Source organism: Pseudophryne corroboree, chromosome 1 (assembly GCF_028390025.1).
Source record: "Pseudophryne corroboree isolate aPseCor3 chromosome 1, aPseCor3.hap2, whole genome shotgun sequence".
In the NCBI taxonomy this organism is placed as follows: Eukaryota; Metazoa; Chordata; class Amphibia; order Anura; family Myobatrachidae; genus Pseudophryne; species Pseudophryne corroboree.
Genome location: NC_086444.1, coordinates 473034241 through 473061322, shown reverse-complemented (window position 1 = coordinate 473061322; position 27082 = coordinate 473034241). Strand labels below are relative to the sequence as shown.

Sequence of the window (27082 nt, the reverse complement as noted above, 5' to 3'; positions counted from 1 at the left end):
GTCCATTGCCGAGTCCACAGGACCCTTCTGGCAGAAATCGACATAGCGTTTATTCTAGAACCCAGCAGACTAATGTCTCTTTGAGCATCTCTCATATAAAGGACAGCGTCTTTAATATGCCCCAGGGTCAATAAAACAGTATCCCTATCTAGGGTATCAAACTCCTCTGATAAGGTATCAGTCCATGCCGCTACTGCACTACAGACCCAGGCCAACGCGATTGCCGGTCTGAGCAAGGCACCTGAATGTGTATAAATGGACTTCAGGGTACCCTCCTGTTTGCGATCAGCAGCATCCTTGAGGGTAGCCGTATCCTGGGACGGCAGGGCTACCTTTTTGGATAAGCGTGTTAAAGCTTTGTCCACCCTAGGGGAGGATTCCCATCGTAACCTGTCCGTTGGCGGGAAAGTATACGTCATAAGAATCCGTTGGGAAATCTGCAGTTTTTTATCTGGAGATTCCCAAGCTTTTTCACATAACTCATTCAGTTCGTGTGAGGGGGGAAAAGTTACCTCAGGTTTCTTTCCCTTATACATATAAACCCTTGTGTCAGGGACAGGGGTTTCCTCTGTGATGTGCAAAACCTCCTTAATTGCTATAATCATATATCGGAGTGATTTAGCCAACTTTGGCTGTAACTTTGCATCATCGTAATCGACACTGGAGTCAGAATCCATGTCGGTATCTGTGTCAACAATTTGGGATAGTGGGCGCTTATGAGACCCCGACGGTCCCTGCGACACAGGATCAGGCACGGATTGAGACCCTGACTGTCCCAATGCATCAGCCTTGTCTAATCTTTTATGCAAGGAATTTACATTATCATTTAAAACCTTCCACATATCCATCCAATCAGGTGTCGTCGCCGGAGACACCACATTCATTTGCTCCCTCTCCTCTCCCACATCAGACATGTCGACACAAGCGTACCGACACACCACACACACAGGGAATGTCCTTTCTGAAGACAGTTCCCCCACGAGGCTCTTTGGAGAGACAGAGAGAGAGTATGCCAGCACACACCCCAGCGCTATATAACCCAGGAATAAGAAGATTTTACTTACCGATAAATCTATTTCTCGTAGTCCGTAGTGGATGCTGGGACTCCGTAAGGACCATGGGGAATAGCGGCTCCGCAGGAGACAGGGCACAAAATAAAAGCTTGAGATATCAGGTGGTGTGCACTGGCTCCTCCCCCTATGACCCTCCTCCAAGCCAGTTAGGATACTGTGCCCGGACGAGCGTACATAATAAGGAAGGATATTGAATCCCGGGTAAGACTCATACCAGCCACACCAATCACACCGTACAACTCGTGATCTGAACCCAGTTAACAGTATGATAAATTTAAAGGAGCCTCTGAAAAGATGGCTCAACAATAATAACCCGAATTTTTTGTAACAATAACTATATACAAGTATTGCAGACAATCCGCACTAGGGATGGGCGCCCAGCATCCACTACGGACTACGAGAAATAGATTTATCGGTAAGCAAAATCTTATTTTCTCTAACGTCCTAAGTGGATGCTGGGACTCCGTAAGGACCATGGGGATTATACCAAAGCTCCCAAACGGGCGGGAGAGTGCGGATGACTCTGCAGCACCGAATGAGAGAACTCCAGGTCCTCCTCAGCCAGGGTATCAAATTTGTAGAATTTAGCAAACGTGTTTGCCCCTGACCAAGTAGCTGCTCGGCAAAGTTGTAAAGCCGAGACCCCTCGGGCAGCCGCCCAAGATGAGCCCACTTTCCTTGTGGAATGGGCTTTTACTGATTTTGGCTGTGGCAATCCTGCCACGGAATGTGCAAGCTGAATTGTACTACAAATCCAACGAGCAATCGTCTGCTTTGAAGCAGGAGCACCCAGCTTGTTGGGTGCATACAGGATAAACAGCGAGTCAGTTTTCCTGACTCCAGCCGTCCTGGAAACATATATTTTCAAGGCCCTGACAACGTCCAGCAACTTAGAGTCCTCTAAGTCCCTAGTAGCCGCAGGTACCACAATAGGTTGGTTCATGTGAAATGCAGAAACCACCTTAGGTAGAAATTGAGGACGAGTCCTCAATTCCGCCCTGTCAGAATGAAAATTTAGGTAAGGGCTTTTACATGATAAAGCCGCCAATTCTGACACACGCCTAGCTGAAGCCAAGGCCAACAGCATCGACACCTTCCACGTGAGATATTTTAAATCTACCGTAGACAATGGTTCAAACCAGTGTGATTTTAGAAATCTCAACACAACATTGAGATCCCAAGGTGCCACTGGAGGCACAAAAGGAGGCTGTATGTGCAGCACCCCTTTCACAAATGTCTGAACTTCAGGTACTGAAGCCAGTTCTTTCTGGAAGAATATCGACAGGGCCGAAATTTGAACCTTAATGGACCCTAATTTTAGGCCCATAGACAGTCCTGTTTGCAGGAAATGCAAGAAACGACCCAGTTGAAATTCCTGTGTAGGGGCCTTCTTGGCCTCACACCACGCAACATATTTACGCCAAATGCGGTGATAATGTTTTGCGGTTACTTCCTTTCTGGCTTTTACCAGAGTAGGGATGACTTCTTCTGGAATGCCCTTGTCCTTCAGGATCCGGCGTTCAACCGCCATGCCGTCAAACGCAGCCGCGGTAAGTCTTGGAACAGACAAGGCCCCTGCAGTAGCAGGTCCTGTCTTAGAGGTAGAGGCCACGGTTCGTCCGTGAGCATCTCTTGAAGTTCCGGGTACCAAGACCTTCTTGGCCAATCCGGAACCACGAGTATAGTTCTTACTCCTCTCCTTCTTATGATTCTCAATACTTTCGGTATGAGGGGCAGAGGAGGGAATACATACACTGACTGGTACACCCACGGCGTTACCAGAGCGTCCACTGCTATTGCCTGAGGGTCCCTTGACCTGGCGCAATATCTGTCCAGTTTCTTGTTTAGACGTGACGCCATCATGTCCACCTTTGGTCTTTCCCAACGGTTTACAATTTGGTGGAAGACTTCTGGGTGAAGTCCCCACTCTCCCGGGTGAAGGTCGTGTCTGCTGAGGAAGTCTGCTTCCCAGTTGTCCACTCCCGGAATGAACACTGCTGACCGTGCTATCACATGATTTTCCGCCCAGCGAAGAATCCTTGCAGTTTCTGCCATTGCCCTCCTGCTTCTCGTGCCGCCCTGTCTGTTTATGTGGGCGACTGACGTGATGTTGTCCGACTGGATCAACACCGCCTGACCCTGAAGCAGAGGTTTTGCTTGAATTAAGGCATTGTAAATGGCCCTTAGTTCTAGAATGTTTATATGAAGAGATGTTTCCATGCTTGACCACAAGCCCTGGAAATTCCTTCCCTGTGTGACTGCTCCCCAGCCTCTCAGGCTGGCATCCGTGGTTACCAGGATCCAATCCTGAATGCCAAATCTGCGGCCCTCTAGTAGATGAGCCCTCTGAAGCCACCACAGGAGAGACACCCTTGTCCTTGGCGACAGGGTTATCCGTTGATGCATCTGAAGATGCGATCCGGACCATTTTCCCAGTAGATCCCACTGAAAAGTTCTTGCATGGAATCTTCCGAATGGAATCGCTTCGTAAGAAGCCACCATTTTTCCCAGGACCCTTGTGCACTGATGCACTGAGACCTGTCCTGGTTTTAGGAGGTTCCTGACTAGCTCGGATAACTCCCTGGCCTTCTCCTCCGGGAGAAACACCTTCTTCTGGACTGTGTCCAGAATCATTCCTAAGAACAGTAGACGTGTCGTTGGAATCAGCTGCGATTTTGGAATATTTAGAATCCATCCGTGCTGACTTAGCACTACCTGAGATAGTGCCACTCCGACTTCTAACTGTTCCTTGGTTCTTGCCCTTATCAGGAGATCGTCCAAGTAAGGGATAATTAAGATGCCTTTTCTTCGTAGAAGAATCATCATTTCGGCCATTACCTTGGTAAAGACCCGAGGCGCCGTGGACAATCCAAACGGCAGCGTCTGAAACTGATAATGACAGTTTTGTACTACAAACCTGAGGTACCCTTGGTGAGAAGGATATATTGGGACGTGGAGATAAGCATCCTTGATGTCCAGCGACACCATATAGTCCCCCTCTTCCAGGTTCAGGTTCGCTATCACCGCTCTGAGTGACTCCATCTTGAATTTGAACCTTTTTATGTAAGTGTTCAAAGATTTTAGATTTAATATTGGTCTCACCGAGCCGTCCGGCTTCGGTACCACAAATAGTGTGGAATAATACCCCTTCCCCTGTTGTAAGAGGGGTACCTTGATTATCACCTGCTGGGAGTACAGCTTGTGAATGGCTTCCAGAACTGCCTCCCTGTCGGAGGGAGACTTTGGTAAAGCAGACTTCAGGAACCGATGAGGAGGAAACGCCTCGAATTCCAGTTTGTACCCCTGTGATACTACCTGTAGAATCCAGGGATCCACTTGCGAGTGAGCCCACTGCGCGTTGAAATTCTTGAGACGGGCCCCCACCGTGTCTGAGTCTGCTTGTAAAGCCCCAGCGTCATGCTGAAGACTTGGCAGAAGCAGGGGAGGGCTTCTGCTCCTGGGAAGCGGCTGCATGGTGCTGCCTTTTTCCTCTTCCTCTGCCCTTGGGCAGAAAAGAGTGACCTTTTGCTCGCTTGTACTTATGGGAACGAAAGGACTGAGTTTGAAAAGACTGTCTTTTTCTGTTGATGTGAAGTAATCTGGGGTAAAAAGGTGGATTTTCCAGCCGTTGCCGTGGCCACCAGGTCTGTTAGACCAGCCCCAAATAACTCCTCCCCCTTATACGGCAATACTTCCATGTGCCGTTTGGAATCTGCGTCCCCTGACCACGGTCTGGTCCATAATGCTCTTCTGGCAGAGATGGACATTGCGCTTACTCTTGATGCCAGGGTACAAATATCCCTCTGCGCATCACGCATATATAGCAATGCATCCTTTAAATGTTCTATAGTTAACAGAATATTGTCCCTATCCAGGGTATCAATATTCTCAGTCAGGGAATCCGCCCATGCGACTCCAGCACTGCACATCCAGGCTGATGCGATTGCTGGTCGCAGTATAACACCAGTATGTGTGTATATACTTTTCAGGATATTTTCCAGCCTCCTATCAGCTGGTTCTTTGAGGGTGGCCGTATCAGGGGACGGTAACGCTACTTGTTTAGATAAACGTGTGAGCGCCTTATCTACCCTAGGGGGTGTTTCCCACCGTGCCCTAACCTCTGGTGGGAAAGGGTATAGTGCTAATAACTTATTAGAAATTAGCTGTTTTTTAATCGGGGGAAACCCACGCTTTATCACACACCTCATTTATTTCCTCAGACTCAGGAAAAACTATTGGCAGTTTTTTCACACCCCACATAATACCCGCCTTTGAGGTATTTGTAGTGTCAGAAAGGTTCAATGCCTCTTTCATTGCCGTGATCATGTAACGTGTGGCCCTACTGGACATTACGTTTGTCTCGTCACCGTCGACACTAGATTCAGTATCTATATCTGGATCCGTGTCGACCCACTGAGGTAGCGGCCGTTTTAGGGCCCCTGAGGGTGTCTGAGACGCCTGAACAGGCACTAATTGATTTGCCGGCTTTCTCATGTCGTCAACAGTTTTTTGTAAATTGCTGACATTATCACTTAATTGCTTAAACACAATCATCCAGTCAGGTGTCGACTCCCTAGGGGGTGACATCACTAACACAGGCAACTGCTCCGCCTCATTTTCCTCCTCATACATGTCGACACACGCGTACCGACACACAGCACACACACCGGGAATGCTCTGATAGAGGACAGGACCCTACTTAGCCCTTTGGAGAGACAGAGGGAGAGTCTGCCAGCACACACCCAGCGCTATATATATATATATATATATATATATACAGGGATAACCTTATATAAGTGTTAATCCCTTATAGCTGCTGTTAATCTAGTTATTTGCTGCCAAAATGCCCCCCCTTCTCTTTTTTACCCTGAATCAGATGCAGTACTGCAGGGGAGAATCAGGGAGCCGTCCTTCCAGCGGAGCTGTGAGGGAATAATGGCGCCAGTGTGCTGAGGAGATAGGCCCCGCCCCTTCACGACGTCCTTAACTCCCGCTTTTTTGTGTAAAATGGCAGGGGAAAAAATACATCCATATAGCCCTGGAGCTATATGTGATGTATTCCTTTTGCCAGCTAAGGTATATGTGTGTTATATTGCGTCTCAGGGCGCTCCCCCCCAGCGCCCTGCACCCTCAGTGACCGGAGTGTGAAGTGTGCTGAGAGCAATGGCGCACAGCTGCGGTGCTGTGCGCTACCTTAGTCTTGAAGACAGGATGTCTTCTGCCGCCGCTTTCACCGGACCTTCGTCTCTTCTGGCTCTGTAAGGGGGACGGCGGCGCGGCTCCGGTGACCCATCCAGGCTGAACCTGTGATCGTCCCTCTGGAGCTAACGTCCAGTAGCCTAAGAAGCCCAATCCACTCTGCACTCAGGTGAGTTCGCTTCTTCTCCCCTTAGTCCCACGATGCAGTGAGCCTGTTGCCAGCAGGACTCACTGAAAATAAAAAAACCTAACTAAACTTTTATTCTAAGCAGCTCTGGAGAGCTACCTAGTTTGCACCCTTCTCGGCCGGGCACAAAAATCTAACTGGCTTGGAGGAGGGTCATAGGGGGAGGAGCCAGTGCACACCACCTGATATCTCAAGCTTTTATTTTGTGCCCTGTCTCCTGCGGAGCCGCTATTCCCCATGGTCCTTACGGAGTCCCAGCATCCACTTAGGACGTTAGAGAAAACACAGTAACTTAATGTTAACCCAGTAGCTGCTGTTTATATACTTTTTTGCGCCTAATTATGTGCCTCCCCACCCCCTCTCTTTTCAACACTCTTCTACCGTGTATCAGCAGGGGAGAGCCTGGGGAGCTTCCTCTCAGCGTGCTGTGGAGAAAAAATGGCGCTGGTAAGTGCTGAGGGAGAAGCTCGGCGGCGGGCTTCTGTCCCGCTTAAATTGTATTTCTTTGGCGGGGGCTCCTACATATATACAGTGCCCAGCTGTATATATGTGTTCATTTGCCAGAATGAGGTCCCAAATGCTGCCCAGGTCACCCCCCCCCCCCCCCCCCCCCTCTGCGCCCTGCACCCTAACAGTGACCGGAGTATGTGTAGGTGTGTGGAGCAATGGCGCACAGCTACAGTGCTGTGCGTTACCTCCAGTGATGATCACGAAGTCTACTGCCGCCTGTGAAGTCTTCTTGCTTCTCATACTCACCCGGCTTCAGTCTTCCGGCTCTGCGAGGGGGACGGCGGCGCGGCTCTGGGACGGACGGCGAGGGTGAGATCCTGCGTACCGATCCCTCTGGAGCTAATGGTGTCCAGTAGCCTAAGAAGCAGGACCTAGCTTCAGAGTAGGGCTGCTTCTCTCCCCTCAGTCCCACGATGCAGGGAGTCTTGCCAGCAGAGCTCCCTGAAAATAAAAAACCTAAAAAAAAAAACTTTCTAGCAGCAAACTCAGGAGAGCTCACTGAAAAGCACCCAGCTCCTCTGGGCACAGAATTAAACTGGGGTCTGGAGGAGGGGCAGAGAGGGAGGAGCCAGTGCACACCAGGAACTAAATTCTTTCTTAAAGTGCCCATGTCTCCTGCGGAGCCCGTCTCTCCCCATGGTCCTTATGGAGTCCCCAGCATCCTCTAGGACGTTAGAGAAATAAATAAAATACTAATAATTTTAAACATGCTTTAAGTGGTACATCAGCTGAAGATAACATAGGTCAGTTGAAGACTACTACGAAGGAAAAAATCCTCACTTTGCCAACCATTCTGCTGAATCTTTGTTATCAGCAACTTGGCTCTTGCTTCCCTTGGTGCCTGGTTCTTCTCGTTTCAGTCTGGCATATGGATGCTTAGAGCAATGACGGTTTGCATGAGTAAATCGACTCAAACACCCTAAACACATAGAAACAAAAAATAAAAAGGTGTCTGCATATTACATGAATAGGAAGTACATTATAGACTAGGGACCTTATTCAGGTTTGTTAGCAAACCAAAAGAGTTAGCAATTAGGAAAAACCATGTTGCAGTGCAGGTGGGGCAGAGAGAGTTAGATTAGGGTGGGGTGTGTTCAAACTGAAATCTAAATTGCAGTGTAAAAATAAAGCAGCCAGTATTTACTCTGCACAGAAACAATATAGCCCACACAAACCTAGATCTCTCTGCACTTTACATTTGTCCCACCTGCAGTACAACATGGTTTTGCTCAATCGCTAACTTTTTTGGTTTACTAATAAACCTGAATAACTCCCTAGGTCCGTTAAGAGTGTTCTTTATGCCCACACACCACCAAGCTACAGTAACATGAGTGAAAAAGCTGACTTCCATAAATACAAGAAGCACATACTGGTATATAATGTTGCTATTAGAATGGTGGTTTCCCCACCAAAATAAGCTCTTAGGTGCAAAATTTCACATCACTGCCTAATAAACCTATGGAAAAATAAACGACTTAAAAAAATTAAATTGCAGGCTTATGGGCCCTAAACACTGGGTGATATTCGTAAAAGATATGAACGATCTCATTCATTAATGAACGAGATACCGTTCATATATTTCAGTGTGTAGGCATCAAAGATTAACGATGCGCGGCCCCTGCGCTCATTCATTGCTGGTTCCCCGTCACTTGTGCATGCAGGCCAATATGGACGATCTCGTCCATATTTGCCTGCACTGCTATGGAGCCGGGTGACGGGGTAAGTGAAGAAACTTCACTCTCTCCACCCCCCCCCCCCCGGGTCGCCCGTCGGCCGTATCCACCGTTGGGCAGCTTGGCAGCGTGTGTAGGGCCCATAACACTTAACATTGCCTGTCCACCAAATGCTCTCTCAGAGCTGTTATATTTCAAACCTCGCTCTCTCTCCCTCCTTATGTTTACACCATTATGCATCGTAGAAGACTGTAGAAATCTGCACACACAGTATGAGCTACACGTCATTTCTTATTTGCCACATGAGGACAAAAGAATATTGTTCCTCTATTGTACAGGTAACAGTACCAGAATCTAATAGGAGGCCATAGCCATAATTGAAGGTACATACCATTTTCTGAGCAAACAAATGGTTTCTCTCCCGTGTGAAGGCGCTGGTGTGTCTTCAATTGTCCACTTTGAACAAAGGCTTTCCCACAATCTGGATAGTCACAGAGATAAGGTCTTTCTCCTTTAAGCAAACATACACATCGTTACTATCAATCTTTTAAACTTTAATCGAAACAGAATATCTTAAACAAGATTGTACTATCTAGGTTATTAAGGGAATTAAGGTTATTAACTAGACACCTAACAGTAAATTTACCAACGTGCAGGTTTAAAAAAAGTGGGAGGTGCATTGTAGGCAATCATAGTAGCTTTACATTTTTAGAACGTACGAGATAAAAGGATAGTTAGAATAGGTTAGGCTACCCCCTGATTTTAGAACTAGGTATAAAGTATCTAGGCCCAAATGATGTAGTATTATTAAAATGGACAGTTGTACTCATTATGTATTCATTATAGGGACTTTTGGTGGCATGGAGGACTTCCAGATTCATTCAACTAATTATTCTAAGATGTATGCACACAGCATTTAATTTACCATTATAAACCAAATCTAAAATATACACTCACCTGTATGAGTTCTTTTATGAGCTTGCAAAGATTTCTCACGAGGAAACACTCTGTTGCAAATATTGCACCGGATTCTGCTGGAAGAGTGCTCCCCCTCATTTATTAAGTCCCGAACCGTTTCTGCCCTTGGGCGGCCACGTCTTATTGCATCCTGTGTTGATAAAAAGACAATGTCTAAAAATTTTATTCTATATAGAGGCTTTCAATGTTCCCATGGTAAAGAGCTAAATTATGTTAATTGAGTAATTTTAGTTACAAAGTGTTCCCTTAACATAAACAAACATTCAAATTCACAGCACTTTCAAAAGAACGATTTGCGGGTACAATGCATAATTAAACACATGAATTTAATTACAATAAAAGAGACATTAAAACAATCTGTATCTGGTCTCAGTAGTACATTTCATTGGGAATAATTTATCTGACAATCCATCATAGGCTACTGAAAATATGAGACAGAACATTAAGTGATCTGTCAATTTATGTGGTTTACCTACAGTACAATGACCGTTTTCCATAACAGCCCACATGTAAAATGTGACAAGTTATTAACTACTCTCCAATATATTTGGCAATATTTATGTTAAGTGGGGATACACATCTTAAAAAAAAAAAAAAAAATGTAAGTGACAAGCTGAAATTCTATCAGCAGAATGTGGGATTACTGGCTTTATTAAATGGAGCGGCACTCCAAATGTGTGTATTTGATATATGGTCCCATAGCTAGTGCCCATGAACGAAAAAAAAAAAAAAAGTGTTTACGGTTTATTTATTTTTTCCATCTAATTCTATTAGAACACTTTTTGTTATGTAAAAATAGCGGAAATGTAGATTAAGGGGGTTATTTATACAAGCTCAGAGACAGTTGTGAGAAAGTTCCAGCCATTCTGCTTTTGCCTTACATGTTACAGGCTGTGTTTGAAATAGGAGTTAGGAACGGATTGATTGATTGATTGATACTTTATCTCTCACCAAGCTTTGATAAATACCGCCCTAATGGATCTATTCATGAAGCAGTGAAAAGAGCGGAGAAGTGCGCCAGTGGAGAAGTTGCCCATGGCAACCAATCAGCATTGAAATAACATTTATAATTTGTACACTATACAATTGAACGGAGCAGCTGATTGGTTGCCATGGGCAACTTGTCCACAGGCTCACTTCTCCACTCTTTTCACTGCTTCATGAATAGACCCCTAAGTCTGAAATAGGAACATGGAAGTTAGCTGGATGAGTTGTAAAAACCTCTATTCAGTATGCCAAACGAAAGGAACAGGTGTGCCAATACATTTACAGTGCCTGACATTAACAGCAGCTAACAAAAGGAAGCGCTGCTGGTTCCCTCACAGAACAAACTAGAAATAACTAGATAAGGGTCTGCGCTATCGAAAACAAATTCAATATCAATGAATTTAATTTACAGTCCAAGTTGTTTTACTTTTATTATACTGCACATATAACCACCAATATTGTGAATAACAGTGTTCATATCACTAATGGCAACAGTTTTGGGACATATTGGGGCCGATTTAATTCATTTAATTACTCTCCGTGCCTGTCGGAGCATTTCAATTGTTGCTTCGATCAGGCACCCACTACTTTTCAAGTGGCCAAATAGGAGAGGGGGTGGGTTGGGGTTTTTTTTAGCCCAAACGAGTCTTTTCGCACATTTCTTCTCGCCACAGCTGGCTGCGAGAAGATATGCATCACCAGCAGTTAATGGGCAGTCAAAACGAAGAACAACTGAATTGCTCCATCTAGTGACCATTTAACAACTGTCATAGAAGCCATTTGATCTTTTTTTGTATTTTTAAATATGGGTTATGGCTGCAGTCAACTTTTACAGTATTTTTAGATCTGTATTACTACATAGGGCTATATTCAATGTTACCCCGCTGCCAGCACCTCCCGCCGGCCGCAGATCAATGCTCCTCCCGCCACAGCACCTCTCTTCCTGCGGCTCCACACGTCCCCCGCAGCCAGCCCCTCCCGCTCACAGCCGCCGCTCTCTGCTCCCCTGGCCGCTGCTGTCAGCGCATCTGCAGCCACTGCCTGACAAGACGGCCAAATCCGACAGTCGGATTTGGCCGTCCATTGAATAAGGGTTGTCGGATCCATTCAGACAACTGCATGTCAGAATGGATCCGACTCCTATTGAATATACCCCATAAAGGGGAATTCAGTGCTTGTCGGATCCTTTCCGACGGACAAAAACCAACAATGCCGTATTCAATGAGCGGCCAAATCAGACAGGATTTGGCCGTTCACGACAATGCCAGACTTTTTTTAAAGTCTGATTGACATTGTCGGAAATGGGGCCAAAACCTTTCTGATTTGGATGCGGAATCAGACAAAACACGTGGATCCGTGGCTAATCTGCTGATCCATGTGTTATCCGACAAGTCGGAACGGTCAGGAAAAAGCAGCCCCATTGAATAAGTCAGCACTGTTTCAGACCTAAAAAAGTCGGAAACTGACGTCTTTCCGACAGCAATTGAATACCCCCCATATATGCCATCAAACACCTGCTGCACAGCTTTTGTCACTCATAATACCCTCCCTGCATAGCAGCCTATTCAAACTACAGTACTTTTATTAAAATTGTTCAGCTGGGGGAGTTGGAAACTTTCCCCCTATTCTGAAACTACAGTAATTGTCCCGTTAATTGTGAGAAACCAAACATGTTGCCTGGTTTGAACGATCTTCTGTGGACAGTTAGCTTTACAGGAAAAAAATAAAATCTGATCCACTGTCACATATCCACTACTAAAAATGCAAAATTGGAATAAGCATTATTCTGAAACATAAACCTCAGTGCATGGAAGTGTAACCTTCTCTGCACCCGTGGTCATATTACACACACCATTACTCTGAAAAAACAGGTAAAGGGGTGCTTGCTACGTAGGAACACAAAATGTCCGTGTGACAGTCTAATAAATTTACTTGCCAACTTGAGCAGAGTGGACGAAAACTAAAAGAACTTAACATGTATAACTTGGAGCAGAGAAGGCAAAGGGGGGACAGAATAGGAACTTTCAAGTATACCAAGGGTTTTAACAAAGTAAAGGAGGGAAACATTCTTCAAAAGGAAGAGACGTATTAGTACTCAAGGACATACACAGAGACTGGAAGAAGGTAGGTTCATATGAAATTTAAGGAAAACTTGCTTCACAGAAAGAGTAGTGGATAAGTGGAATAGCTTCCCGTCAGAGGTGGTAAACACTAAGACAGTAAAGCAATTTAAACATGCTTGGGATAGGCATATGAATATCCTTACAAAGACCTAAGGATCAAAAATGTTTGCAAATACAAAAAGGATACAAAAAACAAAACAAATGGCCAGACTACATGGGCAAAGTGGTTCTAATTATTTTCATGGTAGGCTTGTATATACAAAGAACTCCAATATACAGCATGCCTGCAGTATGGGAAACTGAGCAAATCAAGTGAGAAGTAATCCAATGTAATTTAAACTCCTGTGAATTGCAAAAAAATAAATTGAAATGCAGTACAAAGTTTAAAGAATTATTAAAAAAAAGTTATACACAAAGTTAAACTAAAATGGTATTACCCATTAATAATGCTTGTGTCTTAACCACATCTGTGTTCAGGGCCCTGACCTGGGGGAAACTTGCTTGCTCAGACATGGGCATAGCTATAGTGGGCGCAGGGGATGCCATTGCTATGGGGTCCTAGAACAAGGTCATTTAGTGGTCGATCAAGTTCCCGACAATACCAGCTAAACAATGGAGTAGGGACTGAAAAGGGAAACTCGTAAGCGCTCAGTCCGTCTCTCCCTCTGAGTACAGCTCCCCACTAATGGGATCTCTCTCATTTCCAACTTACAGGTGCATTAATCAGTGAGACTGGCAATGTTGGAAAACTGGCTTGTCCTTGATTAAGGCCTTTGCGAAGTGACCTAGCATGCAGGGCTTGTTCTCAGACATTAGGACTGCCACTAAAAAGGGACAGGATGCCAAAAATAAGAAAATCTCCACTTAAAATTAAATTTTCTTCTTTAGGATTTTCTCCCCCCTCATGTAGGAACTGGTTGGTTCCCACCACTCCTCCCGTCTTTACACTCACTGCAAACTGAAATCTCAGCCTGGGAGGCCCTGCAAACATGCTACAAATTAAGATTCAGAATCAGTCAATAGGGATAGAACACTAGATAAGACAATCTAGTGGCATTCTATTTTCAGAGAGTAGTGAATGTGATGTAGCGGGGTGCATGTAGTGTACTATAATTTGACATAAAGTAAACTGGGGCACTACAATGTAGCGTATGTACTGGAGATACTGGCATGTAAACTGTGGGATGTGTGGCATAATGTGTATTGCCAGCAGTACAATGTGGCATATTGTGAACTAGGGCATTACTGTGGTGCATCAACAGCTGCTGCAGAGAGAAGTATCATTCTAGAACAGGGATGGGGAACCTTCGGCCCTCCAGCTGTTGTTGAACTACACATCCCAGTATGCCCTGCAACAGTTTTTGCATGGCCAAATAGCAAAATTGTTGCAAAGCATGCTGGTATGTGTAGTTCAACAACAGCTGGAGGGCCGAAGGTTCCCCATCCCTGTTCTAGAAACATTCAGGTGGGGACCCCTTCAAAAATATTGCTATGGGGCCCATAAAGTTCTAGCTACTAGTTTCCTGCTTCCCTCAACAGCTTTAAATCCCAAGGCAAGTTCCCAAAATTGCTTATTCTGGTGTTAAGAGGAAGAGAGACCACCAAAGGAACTACAAATCTATATCAACTATCAATTGGGGCATTCCGGAATTTTGCAGATGATGAAGTAAATAAATCTGCACTGTAGCTGTACAGTAAAAATCTCAGAACCTGCAAATTGTTTTGCGATTGCGGATGGATGGGGTCCTTTAAACCAAAACATTTTGATAACCGACAATCCAAAAGACAATGGGGCAAAACTGCATTTTCAGAGATTTTTTATTATTTAATTTTCATTTAAATAAGGATAAAAAAAAAAAGATAATTATATGAGGGCTTAAATCATGCAGTTTGTTGCGATGTTGTCATACACCTATTCACGATTAATTTTTCTCTCAATCGGCTGAGTGATGCCGATTAGCATACTGCAACTAGGGATTGCCATCAACCATTAATGATTTGAAATCAATGGTTTAAGACCGATGTAGAATATTTTCACCACCGATGGCTGAGACCCAAATGGTTTTCCGCTATCAATGAGTAAGGGACGGATAGCAATGTTTTTGTTTTTTACTTGCCCACAATGCAGTCAGTCACTACTGCTGCCCACAACTCCCGCTGACACAGTGAAAGCAGGACCAGCGGCAGCAGACACTGGCTGCTCAGCAACATTGTCATCTGTCATTCACTTAACAGCCCTGCCTCTCACACTGTAACTATCTTCACGGACTCGAAAGGCTACTTGCACCTTGCCCAGCCTTCCAGGGAGGAGTCAATGACTGTCTCCTTCCTGCCTCAGTCAGTGAAATGCGTAGATTCTACACTGCACAGCTAAGTGGCCATAGCCAGTCCCCGGGGAAGCATGCCTAGCTGCTCAGTTTCAGTTGGGTTAGTTGCAAAACACATTGCCCCTTTAGAACACTATATGCTTTTATAAAACACACTGTGTGGGGTGGGGGGGGGGGGGGGGGGTTCAATGTTTTTTTGTGTGTGCCTGATCACTCGTCTGAATCAATGGGAGAACACCAGCCAATATATTTTTTTCCCCCCAAACAGAACGGGTTTAGCCACATAAACCTTGCCACCTCAGGATGCTGCGAGCTGAAATGTGCGTTTATTCACGCATGAACGTAGAAACAACTGAATTGCTATGTTGGGTGTCCCCTAATTAGCGCGACCACAAAAGCAACCAAATCAACTCCTCTGATGTTGGACTTGGGGTCCCTTTTTATTTTTTGGAAAAAAAAAAATACATGAGAGATGTAGCCATGTGGCACGTTGCATGGTGTGCCAGGCGGCAAGCAGTGTTGCAGCATAATGCATTGCAGCAAAGATGACCACGGCCACATCTGTGTATATATAGGAGAGAGAGAGAACCAATTGCAGTCCGTCACTCCACTTACAGATAAAATGCTGCCCCGATGCCTTCTGTTGTAAAGTGATGCATATAGGAACAATGAACAGCATCACTCGAGGGCTTATGAAAATAGCAAAACCCTGTACTAAAGAGAACACATTTATTCCAACGTTTCAGGGCACTTCACCCCCCACATTTACACCTTGACAAAGGGGAAACATGCCCCAAAACGTTGGAATCAATGTGATACATATGTGGTATATTTTGCTGGAGGATGGGTTCATGCACTGTTAGCATATGGGAGATATGTGTAAAAAAAAAAAAAAAAACTACTGTAGGCTGTCCTTGACAGTGGCTGGTCCTGCGTAAAGGCCAAGAACACACCACCCCTGCAGTATCTCAACCTGAATGCTAAACATGAAGGCCCTTGGACCAATCCCAGAAACCTTTCTGACGCCATCACCAGGCATGAAGGGATCTTCATGAAATACAAAATGTCGTGAACATTCGGTCCCCGCTAAAGCAGATGCCTGCATTATAAATGTCAAACCTTCTGCAAGTCCTTACTCTTCATAGTGTAATTAGTCAATATTAGAAACTGCCAACCCCCCCCCCCCCCCCCCCCCCCAAAAAAAAAAAAAAAAAAAAAAAAAAAGGGAGGTACAACACATGCATTCCCCCCCCCAAAAAATGTTCATGCATCTCTATGTATATACACCAGGGATGGCTGTTTTAAACAAAATTATGATTATTTTTAAACACTTTATTGTGCTTTGACTACACACACAGCACTGGCCTCAAAAATAAAAAAAAATTGTGTTTTTATTCATAGGGGCAGATTTAATTGTTGGTTGCCCCTGCTGCCACTCGATGGGGCCAGACATAGCAATTTAACTGTTGCTCCATTTGGGGGGACATTTCAGCTTGCAGCCTCCTGAGGGAAGGAAGTGGAGAGACGGGACACACACGATTAAATGGCTCCAGCGGGCACCCATAACATATTTGATTCGCAACCAAAATGTTTAACGCCTTTAGCATGCCCAGTGCTACTGCTTAACTCCTCCTGTTTGTATGTTTTTCTAAGTAATAAGTAGGACTAATGCTTAACATTAAAGGCCCATACACACTTGACGATGCACACGTCGTTAACAACTTCCCTTGAACAGCTGAGCAAACGACATGAGCATACACACTACCAACGACCAAAGACCATTCATCGTTGAAGCATCCAAGCTGAACAGTTTATTAAAATAATGAGCTGGGAACAGTGGCTTGGTCGTTGGTAGTTCACACCATACACATTCAACGACGTCTCTGGTCGGTAACGACCATAGTGGAAATTGATCATACATGCTCCACAGATAAGCGAGGGTCGTTAACGTCCCGCGGGGCCGCGCATCGGTGGTCGTCGGATGCATACACACTTGACGATATAATGAGCGACGTCGTTGATGAGGGCTGAAATGAACGACGTCGCTCATTTTATCGTCAAGTGTGTATGGGCTTTAACTGTTTGTTATTTCCAATTTCAATTACCCGAGTATACTTTGCATATTTAGTCTACCTACATATATTCAGATATAATAGGAATAATACGCAGTCAAAAATTGGTTTTATTGTTAATGTTAGAAATCATTAAAACATGATCAAGGTTTCGAATACATAGCAATGCTTCACCGTATTCATATAATATACTGGATTTAGTTTTTTTTTTTTAAACAATGTAAAAAATAAAAAAATAAAAAAAACTGTAAAAAAAAATGTATTCCATCCCAATATACACAAACTGAATATGTAATTGTAGTTGCAACCTTCACTATTATAAAAACTGTAGTCTCAAAGTAAAGTTCTGGCCTGCAAATAGTACACAAGTGTGCCACCTACTGGGCTGTAGCCATCAACGTGCAATCTACACCGACAGGTGGAGCATGAGTGGCAAAAGCTGTGTAAGTGTATGATGGCATATGAAACCATTTAATACATTTTGCTGTCACACAGAAATAAGAATTTACTTACCGATAATTCTATTTCTCGGAGTCCGTAGTGGATGCTGGGGTTCCTGAAAAGACCATGGGGAATAGCGGCTCCGCAGGAGACAGGGCACAAAAGTAAAGCTTTTACAGGTCAGGTGGTGTGTACTGGCTCCTCCCCCTATGACCCTCCTCCAGACTCCAGTTAGGTACTGTGCCCGGACGAGCGTACACAATAAGGGAGGATTTTGAATCCCGGGTAAGACTCATACCAGCCACACCAATCACACCGTACAACTTGTGATCTAAACCCAGTTAACAGTATGATAACAGAGGAGCCTCTGAAAGATGGCTTCCTAAACAATAACCCGAATTAGTTAACAATAACTATGTACAAGTATTGCAGATAATCCGCACTTGGGATGGGCGCCCAGCATCCACTACGGACTCCGAGAAATAGAATTATCGGTAAGTAAATTCTTATTTTCTCTATCGTCCTAAGTGGATGCTGGGGTTCCTGAAAAGACCATGGGGATTATACCAAAGCTCCCAAACGGGCGGGAGAGTGCGGATGACTCTGCAGCACCGAATGAGAGAACTCCAGGTCCTCCTATGCCAGGGTATCAAATTTGTAAAAATTTACAAACGTGTTCTCCCCTGACCACGTAGCTGCTCGGCAGAGTTGTAATGCCGAGACCCCTCGGGCAGCCGCCCAAGATGAGCCCACCTTCCTTGTGGAATGGGCCTTAACAGATTTAGGCTGTGGCAGGCCTGCCACAGAATGTACAAGTTGAATTTTGTTACAAATCCAACGAGCAATCGACTGCTTAGAAGCAGGTGCACCCAACTTGTTGGGTGCATACAGTATAAACAGCGAGTCAGATTTTCTGACTCCAGCCGTCCTTTAAATGTATATTTTTAAGGCTCTGACAACGTCCAACAACTTGGAGTCCTTCAAGTCGTCTGTAGCCGCAGGCACTACAATAGGCTGGTTCAGGTGAAACGCTGATACCACCTTAGGGAGAAAATGCGGACGCGTCCGCAGCTCTGCCCTATGTCGAATGGAAAATTAAATAAGGGCTTTTATAAAACAAAGCCGCCAGTTCAGATACTCTCCCGGCCGAAGCCAGGGCCAGTAACATAGTCACTTTCCATGTGAGATATTTCAAATCCACATTCTTTAGTGGTTCAAACCAATTGGATTTGAGGAAATCTAAAACTACATTTAGATCCCACGGTGCCACCTTAGGCACCACAGGAGGCTGTATATGCAGTACTCCTTTGATAAAAATCTGGACCTCAGGGACTGAGGCCAATTCTTTTTGGAAGAATATTGATAGGGCCGAAATTTGAACCTTAATAGATCCCAATTTGAGACCCATAGACAATCCTGATTGCAGGAAATGTAGGAAAACGACCCAGTTGAAATTCCTCCATCGGAGCACTCCGCTGCTCGCACCACGCAACATATTTTCGCCAAATACGGCGATAATGCTTCGCGGTGACTTCCTTCCTTGCCTTTATCAAGGTAGGAATGACTTCTTCTGGAATGCCTTTTCCTTTTAGGATCTGGCATTCAAACGCCATGCCGTCAAACGCAGCCGCGGTAAGTCTTGAAAAAGACAAGGACCCTGCTGAAGCAGGTCCCTTCTCAGAAGTAGAGGCCACGGATCGTCCGTGACCATCTCTTGAAGTTCCGGGTACCAAGTCCTTCTTGGCCAATCCGGAGCCACTAGTCTTACTCCTCTTTGCCGTATAATCCTCAATACCTTTGGTATGAGAGGCAGAGGAGGAAACACATATACCGACTGGTACACCCAAGGTGTTACCAGCGCGTCCACAGCTATTGCCTGCGGATCTCTTGACCTGGCGCAATACCTGTCCAGTGTTTTGTTGAGGCGAGACGCCATCATGTCCACCATTGGTTTTACCCAACGGTTTAATAGCATGTGGAAAACTTCTGGATGAAGTACCCACTCTCCCGGGTGAAGGTCGTGTCTGCTGAGGAAGTCTGCTTCCCAGTTGTCCACGCCCGGGATGAATACTGCTGACAGTGCTATCACGTGATTCTCCGCCCAGCGAAGGATCCTGGCAGCTTCTGCCATTGCCCTCCTGCTTCTTGTGCCGCCCTGTCTGTTTACATGGGCGACTGCCGTGATGTTGTCCGACTGGATCAACACCGGTCTTTCTTGAAGCAGAGGTTCCGCCTGGCTTAGAGCATTGTAGATTGCTCTTAGTTCCAGAATGCTTATGTGAAGAGACTTTTTCAGGCTCGACCACACTCCCTGGAAATTTCTTCCCTGTGTGACTGCTCCCCAGCCTCTCAGGCTGGCATCCGTGGTCACCAGGATCCAATCCTGCATGCCGAATCTGCGGCCCTCCAATAGATGAGCCTCCTGCAACCACCACAGAAGGGATACCCTCCCTTGTCCTCGGCGACAGGGTTATCCGCAGGTGCATCTGAAGATGCGACCCTGACCATTTGTCCAACAGATCCCTTTGCATGGAATCTGCCGAAAGGGATTGCTTCGTAAGAAGCTACCATTTTTTTTTTTTCCAGGACTCTTGTGCATTGATGTACAGACACCTTTCCTGGTTTTAGGAGGTTCCTGACCAGGTCAGATAACTCCTTGGCTTTTTCTTCGGGAAGAAAAACCTTTTTCTGAACTGTGTCCAGAATCATCCCCAGGAACAGCAGACGAGTTGTCGGCATTAATTGGGATTTTGGAATATTCAGAATCCATCCGTGCTGCTTTAGCACCTCTTGAGATAGTGCTAAACCCATCTCTAGCTGTTCTCTGGACCTTGCCCTTATTAGGAGATCGTCCAAGTATGGGATAATTAATACGCCTTTTCTTCGAAGAAGAAATATTATCTCGGCCATTACCTTTGTAAAGACCCGAGGTGCCGTGGACAAACCAAACGGCAGCGTCTGAAACTGATAGTGACAGTTTTGTACAACGAACCTGAGGTACCCCTGGTGTGAGGGGTAATTTGAACGTGGAGATACGCATCCTTGATGTCCAAGGATACCATAAAGTCCCCTTCTTCCAGGTTCGCTATCACTGCTCTGAGTGACTCCATCTTGAACTTGAACTTCTTTATGTACAGGTTCAAGGACTTCAGATTTAGAATAGGCCTTACCGAGCCATCCGGCTTCGGTACCACAAAAAGAGTGGAATAATACCCCTTCCCTTGTTGTAGAAGAGGTACCTTGACTATCACCTGCTGAGAATACAGCTTGTGAATGGCTTCCAAAACCGTCTCCCTTTCTGAGGGGGACGTTGGTAAAGCAGACTTCAGGAAACGGCGAGGTGGCTCTGTCTCTAATTTCAACCTGTACCCCTGAGATATTATCTGCAGGATCCAGGGATTTACCTGCGAGTGAGCCCACTGCGCGCTGTAATTCTTGAGACGACCGCCTACCGCCCCCGAGTCCGCTTGCGAAGCCCCAGCGTCATGCTGAGGCTTTTGTAGAAGCCGGGGAGGGCTTCTGTTCCTGGGAAGGAGCTGCCTGTTGCTGTCTCTTCCCTCGTCCTCTGCCTCGTGGCAGATATGAATAGCCCTTTGCTCTCTTATTTTTAAAGGAACGAAAGGGCTGCGGTTGAAAGGTCGGTGCCTTTTTCTGTTGGGGAGTGACTTGAGGTAGAAAGGTGGATTTCCCGGCCGTAGCCGTGGCCACCAAATCCGATAGACCGACCCCAAATAACTCCTCTACGCATCGCCTGTCCACTGTCGTGTCCATAAAGCTCTTCTGGCCGAAATGGACATAGCACTTACCCGTGATGCCAGTGTGCAGATATCTCTCTGTGCATCACGCATATAAAGAAATGCATCCTTTATTTGTTCTAACGACAGTAAAATATTGTCCCTGTCCAGGGTATCAATATTTTCGATCAGGGACTCTGACCAAACTACCCCAGCACTGCACATCCAGGCAGTCGCAAAAGCTGGTCGTAGTATAACACCTGCATGTGTGTATATACCTTTTTGGATATTTTCCATCCTCCTATCTGATGGATCTTTAAGTGCGGCCGTCTCAGGAGAGGGTAACGCCACTTGTTTTGATAAGCGTGTTAGCGCTTTGTCCACCCTAGGAGGTGTTTCCCAGCGCTCCCTAACCTCTGGCGGGAAAGGGTATAAAGCCAATAACTTCTTTGAAATTAGCAGTTTTTTATCGGGGCACCCCACGCTTCATCACACACGTCATTTAATTCTTCTGATTCGGTAAAAACTACTGGTAGTTTTTTCACACCCCACATAATACCCTGTTTAGTGGTACCTGTAGTATCAGCTAAATGTAACATCTCCTTTATTGCCAAAATCATATAACGTGTGGCCCTACTGGAAAATACGGTTGATTCGTCACCTTCACCACCGGAATCAGTGCCTGTGTCTGGGTCTGTGTCGACCGACTGAGGCAAGGGGCGTTTTACAGCCCCTGACGGTGTTTGAGGCGCCTGGACAGGCACTAATTGAGTGTCCGGCCGCCTCATGTCGGCAAACGACTGCTTAAGCGAGTTGACGCTATCCCGTAATTCCACAAATAAAGGCATCCATTCTGGTGTCGACCCCCTAGGAGGTGACATCCTCATATTTGGCAATTGCTCCGCCTCCACACCAATAACGTCCTCATACATGTCGACACACACGTACCGACACACAGCAGACACACAGGGAATGCTCTATACGAAGACAGGACCCACTAGCCCTTTGGGGAGACAGAGGGAGAGTCTGCCAGCACACACCAAAAAGCGCTATATATGACAGGGATAGCCTTATGATTAAGTGCTCCCTTATAGCTGCTTTTATATTAATATATTGCCATTTATTTTGCCCCCCCTCTCTGTTATACCCTGTTTCTGTAGTGCAGTGCAGGGGAGAGACCTGGGAGCCTTCCTGACCAGCGGAGCTGTGACAGAAAATGGCGCCGTGTGCTGAGGAGATAGGCCCCGCCCCTTTTTCGGCGGGCTCGTCTCCCGCTATTTAGTACATTTAGGCAGGGGTAAATATCTCCATATAGCCTCTGGGGCTATATGTGAGGTATTTTTAGCCTTTTTAAAGGTTTTCATTTGCCTCCCAGGGCGCCCCCCTCCCAGCGCCCTGCACCCTCAGTGACTGCCGTGTGAAGTGTGCTGAGAGGAAAATGGCGCACAGCTGCAGTGCTGTGCGCTACCTTAAGAAGACTGCAGGAGTCTTCCGCCGCCGATTCTGGACCTCTTCTTGCTTCAGCATCTGTGAGGGGGCCGGCGGCGTGGCTCCGGTGACCATCCAGGCTGTACCTGTGATCGTCCCTCTGGAGCTTCATGTCCAGTAGCCAAGAAGCCAATCCATCCTGCACGCAGGTGAGTTCACTTCTTCTCCCCTCTGTCCCTCGTTGCAGTGATCCTGTTGCCAGCAGGAATCACTGTAAAATAAAAAACCTAAGCTAAACTCTCTAAGCAGCTCTTTATGAGAGCCACCTAGAATTGCACCCTTCTCGGCCGGGCACAAAAATCTAACTGGAGTCTGGAGGAGGGTCATAGGGGGAGGAGCCAGTACACACCACCTGACCTGTAAAAGCTTTACTTTTGTGCCCTGTCTCCTGCGGAGCCGCTATTCCCCATGGTCTTTTCAGGAACCCCAGCATCCACTTAGGACGATAGAGAAATAGAGGTTACCACAACCTATCCCTCAACACATAGGTTCTCAAACTGTCCTCCGGCCCCATACAGTCGTTTTCCAGGTAACCCAGCAGGTGCACAGGTGTATTTATTACTCACAGACATTTTAAAAAGGTCCGCAGGGTGAGCTAATTATTTCACTTGTGATTCTTTGAAGAGACCTGCAGAACATGAACTGTATTAGGGTCCCGAGGACAGTTTGAGAACCTGTGCTCTAACATGCATATTTCTTCTTCAGACATAGGGGCCCCATTTATCATTGATTGCATTTACAATACAATCTAGGCACAATATTAGCGTCTAAGATCGCATTGCAGAATGTAATCACATTGCCGCAATGTATCAATATGCATCCACAGGGACAGGGGCTCTACTGAGTGTGGAGCCGGGGCTGCTACGCATGTACGGTCCCGTTGACCACACATGCACAGAGGCTATTTCCAGCAGAGGATCCCTGGACAACCCTGCCAGAACTACAGCCCTGATCTGCAACCCATATGCTAGACGGCAGTAGCCAATATCGGGAATGCTTCGCATTGCGGATAATGGCAAATCTGACAGCATCACATTCCACGTATAAACCTATAGGGGATGCAGCTGCAGACAGTAAAGGAAGGAAAGCTGCAAATATCTGCTGCGTTCCCTGCTCCACATATTCGAGGGATACCTCATATTTGAAGCTAACCCCTGAAAACAGGTGGTTTTGGTAAATTAGCCACACATATTGTTTGAATAATGGGTCCCTAAATCTACCTTTCCAAACTAAGAATTTATATTTGTACTGATGGTGATACACTATGCACTCGGATGATAGAGAAACAAAATACATACACTTTTGTCCATAGCCACTAGCTTTCAGACCTGGTATCAAACATATTTGGAGTGCCACTTCCATATAATCAAGCTATTTAATCTTACAATCAGAATTTGGAATTATCACTTAAAAAAATAAAAAAAATGTTCATCTCCACTTGACCCTTAGGGCTGTAACACATGCGCTGGTTTTTCCCGGATGGCAAAAAGCCGGACAAACTTTGTCCGGCTTTTTGCCATCCAGGAGGGTCTTCCACACACAACGGCTTTGAGCCGTGTGTAATGCTGTGCGCATGTGCATTAGACACGGCTTTAAAAAAAAAAAAAACGTTGTGTGAAAGCTCCCCTTCACACACACGGACCACAGCCTGCAAAGATGGCACAGCCCCAGCCCGGCAGCCGGACCTTCCAGTGGATATTTCCGGCTGCAACCCGGCCGGGGCCGTGTAGTGTGAAAGGACCCTACCCTTCACACTGTTAATTACAATACCGGCACGAGAAAAAGCCGGCGCGTATGTTTCAGCCCTTACCTGTACTTAATAAGGGGCAATTTCAACTACACGCTGGGTTTTCCACACGAGCAAAACTATGGGCTAAATGCATTTTCCACATGCAGTAAACCAGCAGATAATGTACATTAACCCATAGATTTCACATTGAGCACAGGAATCTGTTATTCCACAAGTTAGGCCTTGGAGGGTGCATTAAATGCAGATTTTTCCTTGCAGCCTGAGGAACTGCAAGGAAAAATCCTCATTAAACACTTAACTGGCACAGTCAGATCACATTCGAACACACTGCCCCACTGGGGAAAAAATAAATAAATAATGTTATGAAGTTTTGAAAGGAAAATTATCAGTTAAGCAATGCACCTTCTGGGGTTTAATATGCAGGGATGCAGTTTCTAACTGAACTGCTCAGGTTATCCCCACAGCTGAGGGGGACATGTACTCAGCAGTGATAAAAGTGGAGAAGCTCCCATGGCAACCGATGCTATGTATACTTTTAAAGTAGGCAAATTATAAATGTTACAGCAATGCTGACAACTTCTCCACTTTTATCACTGCTTAGTACATGTCCCCCTTAATCTTTCTAGTGTTCTACAGTCCACATGAGAAGCACTGTACCAACTAGGAGACCCCAGATTTAGATCAGACCGCACACAGGGGTGGTGTTCTGTTTGCCGGCGGCCGGGCTCCCGATGCCCAGCATACCGGCGCCGGAACCCCGACCAACGGCATACAGACATCTTTTCTCCCTCTTGGGGGTCCACAACCAACCCTGGAAGGAGAATAGATAGAGTAGCACGCCACCGTGCCCATTTGCACTCGCCCAGCTGACGGTATGCCGGCGGTCGGGATTCCGGCGCCAGTATGCTGGTCGCCGGCATACCCTACTACACCCCGCACGCAGGGTATGATAGTTACTGTCAGTTCATTCAAAGAAAGTACAGTAACTTAGCAGGCAAGCACACTGAGGGCGGGATGTACTAATGTACATCGCCATCCTGCGCCACGATGCTGATCGCATATGTACTAACATATGCGATCAGCATTACGGAGGACAGCTCTTCCGATAAGAGCTGCCCTCCGCGATGCGCAGCGGCAGCCTGACTTTCCGGGATTCAGCCCCAGGAGTCAGTCAGCGCATGCGCGGGGTGACGGGGGCGGCCGCAGGGCATGCTGGGAGGGATCCGATCGGATCCCTCACACAGCGCCGCGGAGAGAAGCCCATAGGCTTCTATGGACGTACGCCAGCTAAAGCGGTCCTGCCGGCCGGGGGTTAGTACATCAGGAAAATGCGGTAAACAGGGAGTTTACCGCATTTTCCGCTTAGTACTTCCAGCCCTGAAACTGATGGACAGGACATAAAGTGACAGGAGGGGAGGGGTCAGGTACTGTAGCTGTCACTGTTGACACAAGAGATGTATGAAGTCATCTAAAGAGATAAGTGGACAAGTTGCCCATACCAACCCAACTCTACAGAAGGCTCGATATGTCTCTCCCATGATTTTCCCAAACCTTTAGCTACTGCTTTAATCAGGGGAATATCTGCGGTATAAGGGATCAGTGTGACACCGACACATGCACAGGTGTAGCCAGTGACAGCACAGGATATAACAGCAGTTGATAGAAGAGACATGACATAGCCAGTGCAACCCACACACCCCCCGGCACACGCAGTGCCCCTCTTCCCCCGGCACTAGCGCTCACCCGCACCAAGCTGTCCTCGCCAGCCGCCGCACTGGTCCCGATGACGTCATGGCCAGGGTCCCTGTTGGGGTGGACGGGCTCCGCAGCCGGCGGTTGGTGCCTGGCGGGCGGCCCGGGGCTCAGGGTGACGTTATGCGCGTTCTCCCCCCAGCGCCACGGGTACACCATGAAATCGCTGAAGCCGGGACTGTTCGGGACGGGGCTGAGCTGGGACGGGGTCCCGGCGCTAACGGGCGGGCGGCGGGGCTTGAGCGGAGTATGGGCGGAGGTGGGAGATACCGCCTTGATCACGGACACCAGCACCCGGCGAGGGGGAGACGCGTCCTGAGATAAGGGAGACTGCAGGACGGGAGAGCGGCACACATCAGACATCATGCCAAGGAGACAACGCGGCTTCTTCTCTGGCCTTGCTAGACTGGCTCCTACATCCCGCCAGGCGAGCCCATCGCGGCGCAAGCAGGTGATGTATGAGAGGAGTGCTGCTCCGCTTCTTTCTTTCCCGCGTTACATTTCGCGCCTGGCACGGACCAATCAGCTGTCTCTCTCTGGGCGCTAGCCGCAGTGCGAGAGACGGGCAGGCCTGGCAGCCAGTAGGAATTTATGAAAGAACGCCCTCTCAGAGCAACGGTCCCAGTGATTGGGTAAGCATAACGTCAGGCTAGTCCTCTATTTGTGAAGCGATGATCCCGGGGCGCTGATAGGCGGTGACGCTGACAGTTTTTTTTTCTTATTTTGACACATTCTCATCCTTCAATGAGAGGAATACGTCACCCGCAAACGTCACCGCTGTCCCCGTG

At 46.6% G+C, this 27082-nt stretch overlaps 1 protein-coding gene across 2 annotated transcripts in view; it reads right to left on the bottom strand.

Annotated features, from left to right (window-relative positions):
• Nucleotides 1–26877, bottom strand: part of ZNF367 (zinc finger protein 367) — a 33091-nt gene extending 6214 nt beyond the window's left edge. The window contains exons 1-4 of one of the 2 annotated variants that reach the window (XM_063913742.1): nt 26292–26877; nt 9600–9750; nt 9034–9153; nt 7750–7888 (exon numbers count right to left, since the gene is read on the bottom strand). In XM_063913742.1, coding sequence (XP_063769812.1) covers nt 7750–7888; nt 9034–9153; nt 9600–9750; nt 26292–26660 — 779 coding nt within the window. In that variant the 5' untranslated portion in view covers nt 26661–26877. Of the gene's footprint in view, nt 1–7749; nt 7889–9033; nt 9154–9599; nt 9751–26285 lie in introns of both variants that reach the window. The other variant, XM_063913741.1, reaches the window with a different exon arrangement.
• Nucleotides 26878–27082: the final 205 nt, after the last annotated feature.